This window comes from Myotis davidii, unplaced genomic scaffold (assembly GCF_000327345.1).
Source record: "Myotis davidii unplaced genomic scaffold, ASM32734v1 scaffold461, whole genome shotgun sequence".
In the NCBI taxonomy this organism is placed as follows: Eukaryota; Metazoa; Chordata; class Mammalia; order Chiroptera; family Vespertilionidae; genus Myotis; species Myotis davidii.
In genome coordinates, this window is record NW_006295825.1 from 2,609,713 (window position 1) to 2,622,922 (window position 13,210).

General features: G+C 38.7%; 1 protein-coding gene across 5 annotated transcripts in view; it reads left to right on the plus strand.

Moving 5' to 3' along the window:
• CSNK1G1 (casein kinase 1 gamma 1) overlaps positions 1-13,210 on the plus strand; it is a 160,209-nt gene that overhangs the window by 62,374 nt on the left and 84,625 nt on the right. For all 5 annotated transcript variants that reach the window (XM_006770784.1, XM_006770781.2, XM_006770782.2 and 2 more), the window contains exon 3: positions 6,860-6,900. In XM_006770784.1, the coding sequence (XP_006770847.1) occupies positions 6,860-6,900 (41 nt within the window). The remainder of the gene's footprint in view (positions 1-6,859; positions 6,901-13,210) is intronic.

Genomic DNA, 13,210 nt, shown 5'->3' on the forward strand with positions numbered 1-13,210 from the left:
CCCGCAACCCAGGTACATGCCCTTGACCGGAATCGAACCTGGGACCTTTCAGTCCGCAAGCCGACGCTCTATCCACTGAGCCAAACCGGTTTTGGCTATGTGTATAGGCTTTTAAATTTTCCACCAATATTTTGGTGTAGGGAGATCTGCATACAGATAACAATAAAATGAAGATTCTGATTTAGTTGGCCTAAAAGTTAGAGCCCTAAATGCTATCTTTCTAACAGACTTCCACGTACTCTAGATGCTGCTGGCCCTGGAACCCCACACCTTGAGAAGGGAGTAAGGTCTTGTTTTAATTCAAACCTTGCCCCTGATAAGGCAATAATTTCCAAATTTAATCTGCAAGGATATATTCATCCTGTTTAGAGAGGCTTCCAACTGACACTATGTTTGCATTTCTTCCTGGAAGTCCTAGCATCAGGATTGGGCTAAAATTTCAGGGAGAAATTATGCAAATGTTTTTTCCCAACCAAGGAAATTGATTTAAAAAAAAAACCAAAAAACAACCTCACATGAAGATGTTTTTCATTGATTTTAAGGGAGTGAGGAAGGAAGGGAGGGAGAGACATCAATGTGAGATAGAAACATCGATAGGTTGCCTCATGCATGTGTCCCAGTTGGGGATCGAACCTGTAATCAGGTATGTGCCCTAACCTGAAATCGAACCAGTCACCCTTCAGTGCACGGGACGACACTTTAACCACTGAGCAACACTGGCCAGGGTATGTGGAAATGGATTTTTTAATTTAAAGTATAAATTTATCAGTGAGATGATGAATAATGACAAAATCAACCAGTTTGAAGTTGTGAAATTGGGAAGAGGGTATATTGGATGTTTGTTTATAATTCACCTCCTAGGTGAATGAAGAAGAGAAAATGAAAGATCTTATAAATGTATGAAGGTGGACATCAGCTTCAAGAATGAAGAGGTCCCGTTTTAGGCTAAAGTGTTTTCCTTTTCTTCATAAACATTGAGGCTATGATTATTATGAAGATTCCTTATAGGGGACTTTGGCTCTTGGGGGAATGGGAGTATAGGGTATTGCTTATTACCTCTGCTGATTCTAATGATTCTGCAAAAGAAGATGGAAAAAGTCTTACCTTTGATTCTCCATCAAGAGATTCAGGGAAACATCATTGCACTAGCCAGAGATCACTGGCTGCAAAATTGGTCACTGGAGCTGAGAATGAATTTATTTTTATTGGTAGAAGGTAGGATAATGAAAGGCTCTTCACATTTAGTGGTATTCATGTTCAGGTTAGCAAAGCCAGCAGATGCTCCTGAGAATAGGAGTAATGTGTACAATTTCATACTGAGTTCCTAGCAACTACTGAATAGCTTTAGCAACTAGTTTAATGAACATTCATTTACATAATAGATTGACTTTGCTCCAGCATCACAGTAGTATTTGAATTAAATGAATTATGACATAAATATCCACAAAATTACTGCTGAGAGGCAGTTTATAAAGCATATAAATCCATGAACAGTCAAACCTTGTTTCTCCAACGTCTCTTATCTCAAACAATTCGCTTCTGACAACCCTTTCATGCTGATACCTGTCACACATCTCTCAGGCGACAAAGGAGAAAATGTGAGAAAATATGAGTCAGTTTACTACTATTAACATTTCAGGATATTGTGCTCTGAATATTTTCATGTATTTTTTGCTTTTGTTACTGCTTATTATTATTAAATTTTTATTTTTTAATGTACATTTCATTTCCTTTTTGTTAAATTTTCATTTACATTTTATGTTCTTTTTGTTTTTAAAGTTTATTAGAAAAACAGTACATTAGACATGTACTGTATCTAAGAAAGGATAAAACAGGAAATAATTTGGGTGTCTGGAACAAATTAATTCACTTTACATTATTCCTAATAGGAAAAAATGATTTGGTTTTCAAACAAATCACTTCTCAAACAGCCTTTGGAATGAATTAAGTTCAAGAACCGCGGCTCCATTGTTCTAATACATGCAACAAAACAGATGAAACACAGAAGTAATGTTAAGCAAAAGAAGGCAGACACAAAAGAGAGGTTTATTATATAATTACATTCATAGATATTTAAAATAGGCCAAACTAATTTCTTAATGATTACAATCAAAATAGATTATTTTGGGTGGCGATAGATAAGGGTTATTGATTGTGAAGAGACACAAGAAAACTTACTAGCGTGCTGAAAATGTTCTCTCCCAAGATAGTTACATGGTTATGTGTATGGATATGTAAAAATACACTGAGCTGTGTGCTTTGTGTACTTTACTTCATGTTAGTTATACCTCAATAAAAAAGAAAAGTAAGTGTTAAAAATTATTTAAAAGCTCATCATTTGTACAAGAGGATTAAAGTTTGATTTTAAGAGTATGTGTCAGTGATCCTTATACAGCTTTTCACCTGTTCCTCAGGAGCAGCTGCTTCCCAATTATTGAAAGGTCCCAGATTCGATTCCGGTCAAGGGTATGTGCCTTGGTTGCAGGCTCGATCCCCGGCCATGGTCGGGGTGTGTGCGGGAGGCAACCATTCGGTGTGCCTCTCTCACACCGATGTTTCTCTCTTGTCTTTCCCCCTCCCACTCTCTCTAAAAATCAATGGGAAAATATTCTCAGGTGAGGATTTAAAAAAAAAAAAAGGCTTCTTGATTTAACTACTAATTTCCTCTGTTCTTTGGTTGGATTTTATTTTTTATAAGTTCTAGGTAGTAACTTATAAATGTACTACTTTCACTTTAGTTAGCTAGAGATCTAACTAAAAGTGAGAACCCTTTATTGGTGTGACTGAGAACTGAGACGCTGCTTCTTTGAAATAGTGCTGTGTCTGATGAAGCTTACGGTAAATGTCTCTGTAGGTGACTTACTGAAACAGGAAGTCTTCATGTAGTGGTTTTATGGGCAGTATCACATCCAGGACTGCTGTTTCAAAAGGGCTGAGTTTAGGTGTAAACTCAGTTTTCTAAGTTCCAAAAACTACTATGTAATGCAGGGTGTTTTTTTTCTGGGTTTTGTTTTGTTTTTTGTTTTTTTGTTTTTTTTGTTAACAACACTAAAAGAACCCATAGCCAAGAAGGGAGCTTTGGGAAGCATTGTGGATTTTGTGCAACAGATGCTAAAAGTTTTGGGATTGTGCCATCTCATCAATAATACTTTTTACCTGTTAAACTGCCTGCCTCTGTCACATATATATCAGATAAATCAGTATTTAGCTGAAGCAGTCATTCATTTTAAATGGGCAGAATTTTAACTGTATGTAATTAAGTTCTTCCAGAGCAAATGTTTGAGTACTCTCTCAGGATAGTGGTTGAGTGATTGTCTAGCTTTCCACATGTGGCAGCATTTTGTGTTGTCCTGTTAGGTCTAAATGATGTTCCCTGACAAAGGAATTTATTAGAGTAATGCATAGCTCAAGAGAATTATCCAGTCACCTCCAGCGCCTCTTAGGCGTAAGGATAATTGCTTTGTCAGAGGGTGACATGTGTTCAGTTCTTCGATGACCTCAGAGAAAAAAAGCAAACGTAAGCAAGCTAGCAATCTGTGATATATCAGCCATCATGTTTGGTGTTACAGAGGCTGTTTCATTTATTATATTTCTCTGAGTATATTCTTTTATACAGATATGAAAATTGAAGATGTGGGGCATTTCAAAATTAGTCTATTATTTTTAGATTTCATGAGAACTTGGAGGAAGGCATCCTGGTGGAGTGGAATGACCATTGCCTACTCCCTTGGTTCTCTTTCTGTTCTCTACTAATTGAACATAATTTTTGACCCTTCTCTTTTCCTTATCCCTCATGATTACATGTAGTTAGATTTTTCTTCAAAATGCCTTCTGGCCAGGTAGCTCAGTTGGTTAGAGCATTGTCCCAATATACCAAGGTTGCAGGTTCGATCCCCAGTTAGGGCACATACAAGAAGCAACCAGTGCATGCATAAATAAGTGGAACAACAAAATGCCTTGATTATAAATTCTGTTTTTAAGTCATTCTCTTTCAGAAAGTTTTGCCTCATACCTACAATAATAGAAGTAATAAAAATTAGACTAATCTATCACCTTGTAGTTTACAAAGTACTTTCATATATTCTAACTCATGTAATTTTCATAATCACATTGTATATGGTAGATACCATTTAAATGTTCTGCTATAAAAACTTCCTATTTATTTTACTTGTAGGTGTCCTCTCTTATACACTGGGGCCAAATGAGTACTTTAAAAATACAACTTTCACCATTATGCTTTTCCTCTTAGCTAATGAGATCTTTGGTGGTTTCAAAGCATGTTGAATAATAAAATCAAAAGTCCTATATTTACATTTAGACTTATCCATATTTGATAACCAGCCTTCTTTTTTTATTGTCCTAGAACTTTCTCAGAAGAACCTTCTTTGTATATCTAGTCAGATTGGTTCGCTTCGGCAAACATCTGTTACCTATTATGTATCAGATACTATCTTACTGCTAGGGATAAAAAGATTAGTTGAACATTCTTCTTGTCCTTTGGAAATTTGTGTCTAATGGAGGTAAAAAGATATATGCATAGCTAATTGTATATATGTGGAAGTTTATGGAACTGGGCGCTGCCTCAGTTCTTTATAAAGTATATTTAGAAAAGGGATATTTTAAAGAAACCCCCCAAAAATGGGAGAGTAGATAAAAACAGATGAGAAATGTTAAAATTTTGGAAGCTGGAAAGCAGATGCTAAATGGTAGCTGATTTAACAGTCCAGAGAAAGCTGAATGATTGAAAGGGTAGGCCAGTTTGTAACATAAAATACACCAGATAGGCTCAAGAATTGGAGACACTAGGAACTTCAGAAAGTTAGGATGCAAAAGGAGCCAAAAATAGGAAGCCTAGTTGCAGGTCTATATGTGAAGCTGTTGGATAACTAAACCTCTTCCTTCCTGGCATCACCTCCCACTGCAGCTTCCCTTTCCCATCCTCACGGGAGATGGAAGGTTTCACTGTTGAAGGTGAACTACACTGAAAACTGGCCTTGGCTGAACCTGGGGAAAATGAGAAAAAGTTACCCACTGATTAGTGAGAACCCCCCCCCCGCCCCCCCGACTCTGGAAGAAACAAATCCAAAGTGCTTGGGATTTCTTTGAACACTTTTTCTTCAAAAGAAATATGTGCATAATTTCTATAATATAGTTGAGTTGTTTTATTGTGACCAAACCATTTTTAGCCTATACCATCTACTTTCTCATTTTTTGTTAGATTGCTCATGTAGTTTCTTCTCCTGAGATGCCTTTCTACCTTCTTCAACTTAAAATCCTTCTAATTTTTTTGCTCTTGGGAGAGGTATCTAGAAGGAACTGCTGGGTCTCTAGCAGCCCTTTTCTCACTCAGCCACAATCTCCGCTGTGTTTTTGTTTGTTTTGTATGTGTGTTTATTGATTTGAGAAAGAAACATCGATTTGTTGTTCCATTTAGTTGTGTATTCATTGATTGTTTCCTGTATGTGCCCTGACTGGATATCAAACCCACAACCTGGGAATATGGGGACTTTAACCAACTCAGCTACCCAGCCAAGGCTAATCTCTGCTGGTTTTTACAGCCAGAAGTTATAGGGACTTTTCTTCCTGGCATTGGAACCCTGGGCTGGGACCCCTCCCTCCTCATTGGTGACTTCCACAGTTGAGATATTTATCCTGATTTTTATCTGCCACATGTCTGTGTGGTTTACCAACCCATTCCAAGTCTTCGCCCTTCCTACCAGTCTGGATGTGGCTTCTTTATATACTTAGTTGTAGGGCTTCCACTCAGCTAGATTTCAAGTGGTTCTGAGTGATGGTTGTTCTGTAGGTTAGTTATAATTTTGATGTCTATACAAGTAACTTTTAATCAGTTAAGGTTTGGGGTGTCTGGGATGTGTAGAGCATGGTCTTAAGCACCATAGGTCATTGATAGAACTCTTAGGTAAAATCTCTACTCCTCAAGGTATTTGTAGTCTAGCTGACTAAGGTAGTACAAATATGTAAGAAACAACATGAAGTCCAATGCAGTGACTATGTATTGTATACAAAACACTAGGGAGGAATTAAAGCCTTCAAGAATCAATGGGGTTGGGGAGGTGAAGATAGCTAAGTACCCAGCATGTAATCTGGACTCACTCAGTGATAGTTATTGCTCTTATCCTCATCCTCACTGCCAAATTCCTATTCTAAATGTTTAGGAGAATATTGATTTTATTTATACAAGTAGAGAGCTTGAGAGGAAAAATTGTTATTATTTCAGACAGAACTTTGAGATGTTTAAATGTTTTTAGAGAGCTGTTTCCTGCACATAGTGAAAGATACAGATCTAGAGTTTCTAGTGAAGGGTCAAAACAGCTTTGAGAGTCATTTCCTTATATACAGTAGATCAGTTTTCCAAAAGGTGAGTAGGACAATAGTTGGTTTTATTTCACACTGTTCTTTATACTAACTAATATTGACACTAAATACCATGATAAAAAATACAAAATCCCCATTTGTCAGTGAGTTGGAAAAATGAGGGTGTGTGTTTATTGTGCCAAGAGTTAAAATCTCTGTATCTTTGAAATTCTGGATTTTTTTTTCTTGCTTAATCTCATGGTTTAATAGTTAGGGAATATTAAAAAATAAAATGTGCATATGTGAGAGAGATAAATAGATTTTAAAAATATTCTTATGTCTAAATTTTCAAATTCTCAAGCTGTTTTTTGTTCTTGTCTTGCTGGGTCTTACCATCTTTATTTAGCATTTCAGTTATAAATCATGTTTTATATATGTGAACAGCTTTGGGAATGTGACCTTTCTCATGACCCTGTAAGCTATGATTTTGCTTTGTATTTCCGGAATAAGTGTCACTAAAACATACATTTTGTTTTTTTCCTAGGTAAAAACCTCTACACCAATGAATATGTAGCTATCAAACTGGTGAGTAGAATCTATATTTGTACTAAGTGTATTTTGGTGCTCTCACCCTCACATATATTTTTTTACAGGAAATAATCATGAGCATTTACAAAAATACTGTTCTTTTTCTCTTACATATGACCCCATAAAGTCATTTTCCTTCAACTATGTATAGTGTTACAGCATGAATTACTGTCTACTATATAACATTAAATGATACTTACTATAGTTTAGCCATGATGAATCAAAAATAGTTAATAAAAAATTGCTGGAAGAAAAAAGTCATTGCAAAACTAGTAATTTTTGTAAACTTTATACCTTTCACAGTACTATTTAAAAGATAAAATCATTTCCCCTGGCCAGTGTTACTCACTTGGTTGAGCATTGTCCCAGGCACTACAAGTTTACTAGTTCAGTTCCTAATCAGGGCACATACCCAGGTTGTGGGTTTGATCCCTAGTTGGGATATGTTCAGGAGGCAATCAATCAATGTTTCTCTTACATCAGTGTTTTTCTCTTCCCCCTTCCCTCACTTTCCCTTACGCTCTCTCTCTAAAATCAATGACAACATATTTTTTAAAAAGATAAATTCATTTGAAAATTTTATCATTTTTATGACGGATTCGTTTTTAAAATGTAAGGTATTTATTAATATACTTAGTACAGAAATAAATTTGATCATCTAATCATTGTCTTCAAAAGCTGCCAAACATGAAAAACACATCATGTGGTCAAATTTGAAGCAAAGAGAGGAGAACCAAGGTGGTGGCATAGGTAAATGCAGATACTGCCTCCCACAACCACATCAAAATTACAACTAAAATACAGAACAACCATCATTCAAAACCACCTGAAATCTGGCTGAATGGAAGTGCTACAACTAGAGAAGTGAAGAAGAAAGCACATTGAGACTGGTAGGAGGGGCAGAGGTTCTGAAATGTGCTGGTCAGACACCCATGTGTGGCATTTTTTTAAATTGGGAGGGATATCTTAGCTGCAGAGGCCTCCCGTGAGGAGCAGGGGATCCCATACCAGACGCCCAGCTCAGGGTTCCAGAGTTGAGAAGAGGAGCCCCCATAACTTCAGGCTATGAAAACCAGCAGTTATTGTGGCTGAGGGACACAGAGGCTGCTGTAGACCCAGGCAGTTCCTCTTAAAGGGCCGGCAAATGAACTTACATGGACCCATTCACTCTGAGCTCCAGCTTTGGGTCAGCAGCTTGGGGGATCCAGGAATATAGGGAGACACATGGGGGAGGAACTGCATTATCTGGCATCAGAGTAAGAACTCCAGGGACAGCTTTCTCCCAGATATGGGTGCTTTCATGGTGTCATTGTTCTTATGCTGAGACCTCCCCCGTTGCAGAGCTGACAGCCATTTATGAATTTCCATCAGCATGACTCACACTGTTTGTTCCACCCTGGTGATTCCCTGAGACCCAGCCCCATTCAATTTGCAGCTTCACCCAAGCTGTTTGCAGCAGCTTTCCCATTTGTATGGCCTGTCCTGGCTCAGACATCCGACTTTCCTAAAATCTCTCAAACAGCAAGCAGCTGGCATCAGCAAGACCTGGCACTAGCAACAGCCTGCCTTGCTTCACAGGTTGGCCATGCCTGGGCACTTCTAAGCCCAACACAAGTAACTCCACCTGCAGATCCCTCTGTAGCTCCTGACGTGTGGCCCTAGAGCCAGGCACCTGGTGGGCAGCTTCAGACCATACCATATTAGAACTCTACATATCCATGAGCCATATACTCCAGGGGCAGACTCAGTGAGCACCAGAGCCCCACTGAAGCAAGTCCTGCTCCACAGGGGTCTCTTCTATAAAGCAACTCTTCCACTATAGTCCAAGCTGGTCCTCACAGCCATTTGGTCTGGAGGCCAGCTCCTTCCAGTGATGCCAATAGCAATCAAGGCTCAACTACAACAAGATTGTGCACACAGCCACACAGGGGCGCACCTGGAGTGCCCAACTCGGGTGACTGGGGAGACTGAGCCACTGTGCCCTACAGTACACCTACAACATAAGACCACTCTACCAGTTCCAGGAGACATAGCAGCTCTACCTAATACATAGAAACAAGCACAAGGAAGCAGCCAAAATGTGGAGACAAGAAACATATCACAAATGAAAGAACAGAAAAACACTAAGTGAAATGGAAGCAAACAAACTATTAGATATAGAGTTCAAAACAATGGTTTTAAGGATGCTCAAGCATCTTAATGAGAGTTTCAAGGGAGTTAGTGAGACTTTCAAGGATCTCAATGAGAATTTTAAAGACATGAAAAAAGGACCAGTCAGGCCGAAACCGGTTTGGCTCAGTGGATAGAGCGTCGGCCTGCGGACTGAAAGGTCCCAGGTTCGATTCCGGTCAGGGGCATGTACCTTGGTTGCGGGCACATCCCCAGTAGGAGATGTGCAGGAGGCAGCTGATCGATGTTTCTCAGTAGTAGAGGAGAGGATTCTGAGAACCAAATCAACGATTTTGAATATGAGGAAGCAAAAAACAGCTGATCAGCAGAGCAGAAAAAAAACGAATAAAAAAATATGAAGATAGTGTAAGGAGCCTCTGCAAAAACTTTAAATGTACCAACATTAGCATTGTGGGGATGCCAGAAGGAGAAGCACACATGTCTGGGAGAAAGCTGTCTCTGAGTTCTTACTCTGATGCCAGATAATGCAGTTCCTCCCCCATGTGTCTCCCTATATTCCTGGATCCCCCAAGCTGCTGACCCAAAGCTGGAGCTCAGAGTGAATGGGTCCATGTAAGTTCATTTGCCGGCCCTTTAAGAGGAACTGCCTGGGTCTACAGCAGCCTCTGTGTCCCTCAGCCACAATAACTGCTGGTTTTCATAGCTTGAAGTTATGGGGGCTCCTCTTCTCAACTCTGGAACCCTGAGCTGGGCGTCTGGTATGGGATCCCCTGCTCCTCACGGGAGGCCTCTGCAGCTAAGATATCCCTCCCAATTAAAAAGATGGCACATGTGGGTGCCAAACCAGCCTGTTCCATGCCTCTGCACCCTCTTACCAGTCTCAATGTGCATTCTTTAATTGTCTAGTTGTAGGACTTCCATTTAGACAGATTTCAGGCAGTTCTGAATAATGGTTATTCCGTATGTTAGTTGTAATTCTCGAGAGGAAGGGAAAGCAAGGGAAGGAGGGAGAGCAAGATATTGAAAACCTATTTGAGGAAATAATGACAGAAAACTTCTTCCACCTGTTGAAAGAAATAGACTTACAAGTCCAGGAAGTGCAGAGATCAAACAAGAGGAACCCAAAAGGGCCCACACCAAGACACATCATCATTAAAATGCCAAGGGCAAAAGACAAAGAGAGAATCTTAAAAGCGTCAAGAGTAAAGCAGTTCACTACAAGGGAGCACCCATAGGACTGTCTGCGGATTTCTCAACAGAAACTTTGCAGGCCAGAAGAGAGTGGCAAGACGTATTCAAAGTGATGATTAACAAGGACCTATAACCAAGATTACTTTATCCAGCAAAGCTATCATTTAGAATTGAAGGTCAGGTAAAGAGCTTCACAGACAAGAAAAAGCTAAAGGAGTTTATCACCACCAAATCAGTATTAGTGGAAATGCTGAATGGTATTCTTTAAGCAGAGGAAGAGGAGAAAGGAGAAGGAGGAAGAAGAGGAGGAGGAGGAGAGGGGAGAAAAAGGAAGAAGAAGGAAGGAAAAATGGGAAGAAGATAAAAAATACGTACAATAAAATGGCAATAAATACATATCTATCGACACTTGAATCTAAAAATCAAATAAACAAGGAATCTAATAAACAAAATAAACTAGAAAAAATAGAATCGAATAGAACCAGAGGCATGAAAACATGGAACAGGTGATGACTCTCAGTGGGAAGGGGGTAGGGGTGTTGGGAAGAGATCAACCAAAGAACTTATATGCAAATATTATCTATGGACACAGATATTAAGGTGGTAAAGACTTGGAGCGGGGTAGGAACTGGGTGGAGGGGGGTAACGGGAGATATCTGTAATACTCTGAACAATAAAGATTTTTTTAAAGATATGCCAAAAAAAAAAAAGAAATTTGAAGCAAAGAGTTTAATTTGTTTTGTCAGTCTAATCTTATGAATAACTAATCTTTGCAAATACCATCCTGTTAAAAAAGAATAATTATGTGATTTTAAGGATTAATAATTTTAGAACAAACAATTCTTTATCTTATATTTAAATTTCATACAAAACCATTTCTAGCTTACATGAAATGTTTCATATGACTAGTTTCTATGAAACTTGCATAAATGTTTTTCTGCCTACTAAATCCTAGTAAGTTTCCCAGGATTTTCAGGTAGTTTGGGGCTTTTTTAGTTGGAAGGCAGAGGAGTTAATGATTGAAGGACATATCTTGTGACAGTTGAATGCTGTTCTTTTCTAATGAATTGCACTTACTACATCCACATCTGCTTTATGATTGATCCATCTAGATTTCTCCTTACAGAATCATGCTAGTCAACCTATTTAGATAAACTTGCGTAACATATTGTTGACATGGCTGGTAATTGCATTTCATTTTTAAATTTCATTAAGTTTTTAGGCTATTTTTATGGCAGAGTTAAAGCTGAAAATAGACTTACTGTTATCTAGTATAGTGTGTCTTAGTACTTAATTTCTCTTTCAAATCTTAAAGGCTTTTTAGAGGATAATAATCTTTTCTATAGGCCTCCTCTCTTGCTCTTGATCTGTATTCTTCATGGGAGATATAAGGCCCATAATTGAGCTCTTTTCATTGTAACAGCAAAATTGGCCTTAAGTGTTACGGTTCTATAAGGTAGCTGTCTGCTGTTGGTTTAGAATTTCAGGCAGGTATGTGTGTTCCAGAATAACCGTGATTCTGGCAAATAGCCTGCCCTCATTGGAAATGTAATCAGTACCTGGCACAGAAATACAAGGAAGTCCTGCTGGAACTGTTACAGTTCTACTTTGTTTGGATCTTCATTGTGGGCTCTTGTTTCTTGGATATCTAGGAACCTTTTTAAAAAACCATATATAGCCTAGATGGTGTGGCTTGTGTTGTGCAGTAGTTAAAGCATCAGCCTGTGCACCAAAGGATCTCGGGTTTGTTTCCCAGTTAAGGGCACGTACCTGGGTTGCAGATTCCATCCCTAGCCCTGTTCGAGGATGCAGGAGGCAACCAATTGATGTGTCTCTCTCATATCAATGTGTCTCTCTTACTCTCCCTCTCCCTTCCACTTTCTCTAAAAACCAATGGAGCCCTCGCTGGTTTGGCTCAGCGGATAGAGCGTCGGCCTGCGGACTGAAGGGTCCCAGATTCAATTCTGGTCAAGGGCATGTACTTGGGTTGCGGGCACATCCCCAGTAGGGGGCGTGCAGGAGGCAGCTGAATCGATGTTTCTCTTTCATCGATGTTTCTAACTCTCTATCCCTTCCTCTCTGTAAAAAATCAATAAAATATATTTTTAAAAAATGGAAAAAATATCCTCAGGTGAGGATTAATAAAAAAAGAAAAAAGAAAGAAAAGATAGGTAAGGTGGACTTTATAAAAACTAAAAATTTATATAATATCAAAAGATTCTGAACAGAGTGAAAAGGCAGCCCAGGAAATGGGAAGGAGAAAGTATTTGAAAATCACATATCTGATAAGAAATTGATATCTGGAATTTACCTTTTTAACCATTTTTAAGTGTACAGTTCAGTGGTATTAAGTACATTCACATTGTTGAGCATCCATTCCAGAATTTTTTCATCTTCGCCAACTGAAATCCTGTACCCATTAAACACTAACTCCCCATTTTCCTCTGCCCCCAGCCCCTGGCAACCAAAATTCAACCTTCTGTTTCTATGAATATGATGACTCTGTAAGTGGGATGATGCAGTATTGTCCTTTTGTAACTAGCTTAGTTCATTTAGCATAATGTCCTCAAGGTTCATCCCATGTTATAGCATGTGTCAGAATGTCCTTGTTATAGCTGAATAATATTCCATCTTATGTGTGAAACAAAATGTACCGACATTTTGTTTATCCCTTTAGTTGTTGATAGATACCCAAGTTGCTTCCACCTTTTGACTTTTGGGGATAATGCCAGTATGAATATGGGTGTACAAAAATCAGTTTGAGCCTGTCCAGCATGACTTAGTGGTTGAGCGTCAAACTGTGAACCAGGAGGTCATGGTTAGATTCCCTGTCAGGTCACATGCCTGGGTTTCAGGATCAATCCCCAAGCAGGGGTTGTGCAAGAGGCAGCCAATCAATGATTCTCTCATGATTGATGTTTCTATTGCTCTCTCCCTCACCCTTTCAATAAAAAAATATATAAATTTTTTAAATATTCAAAATGAT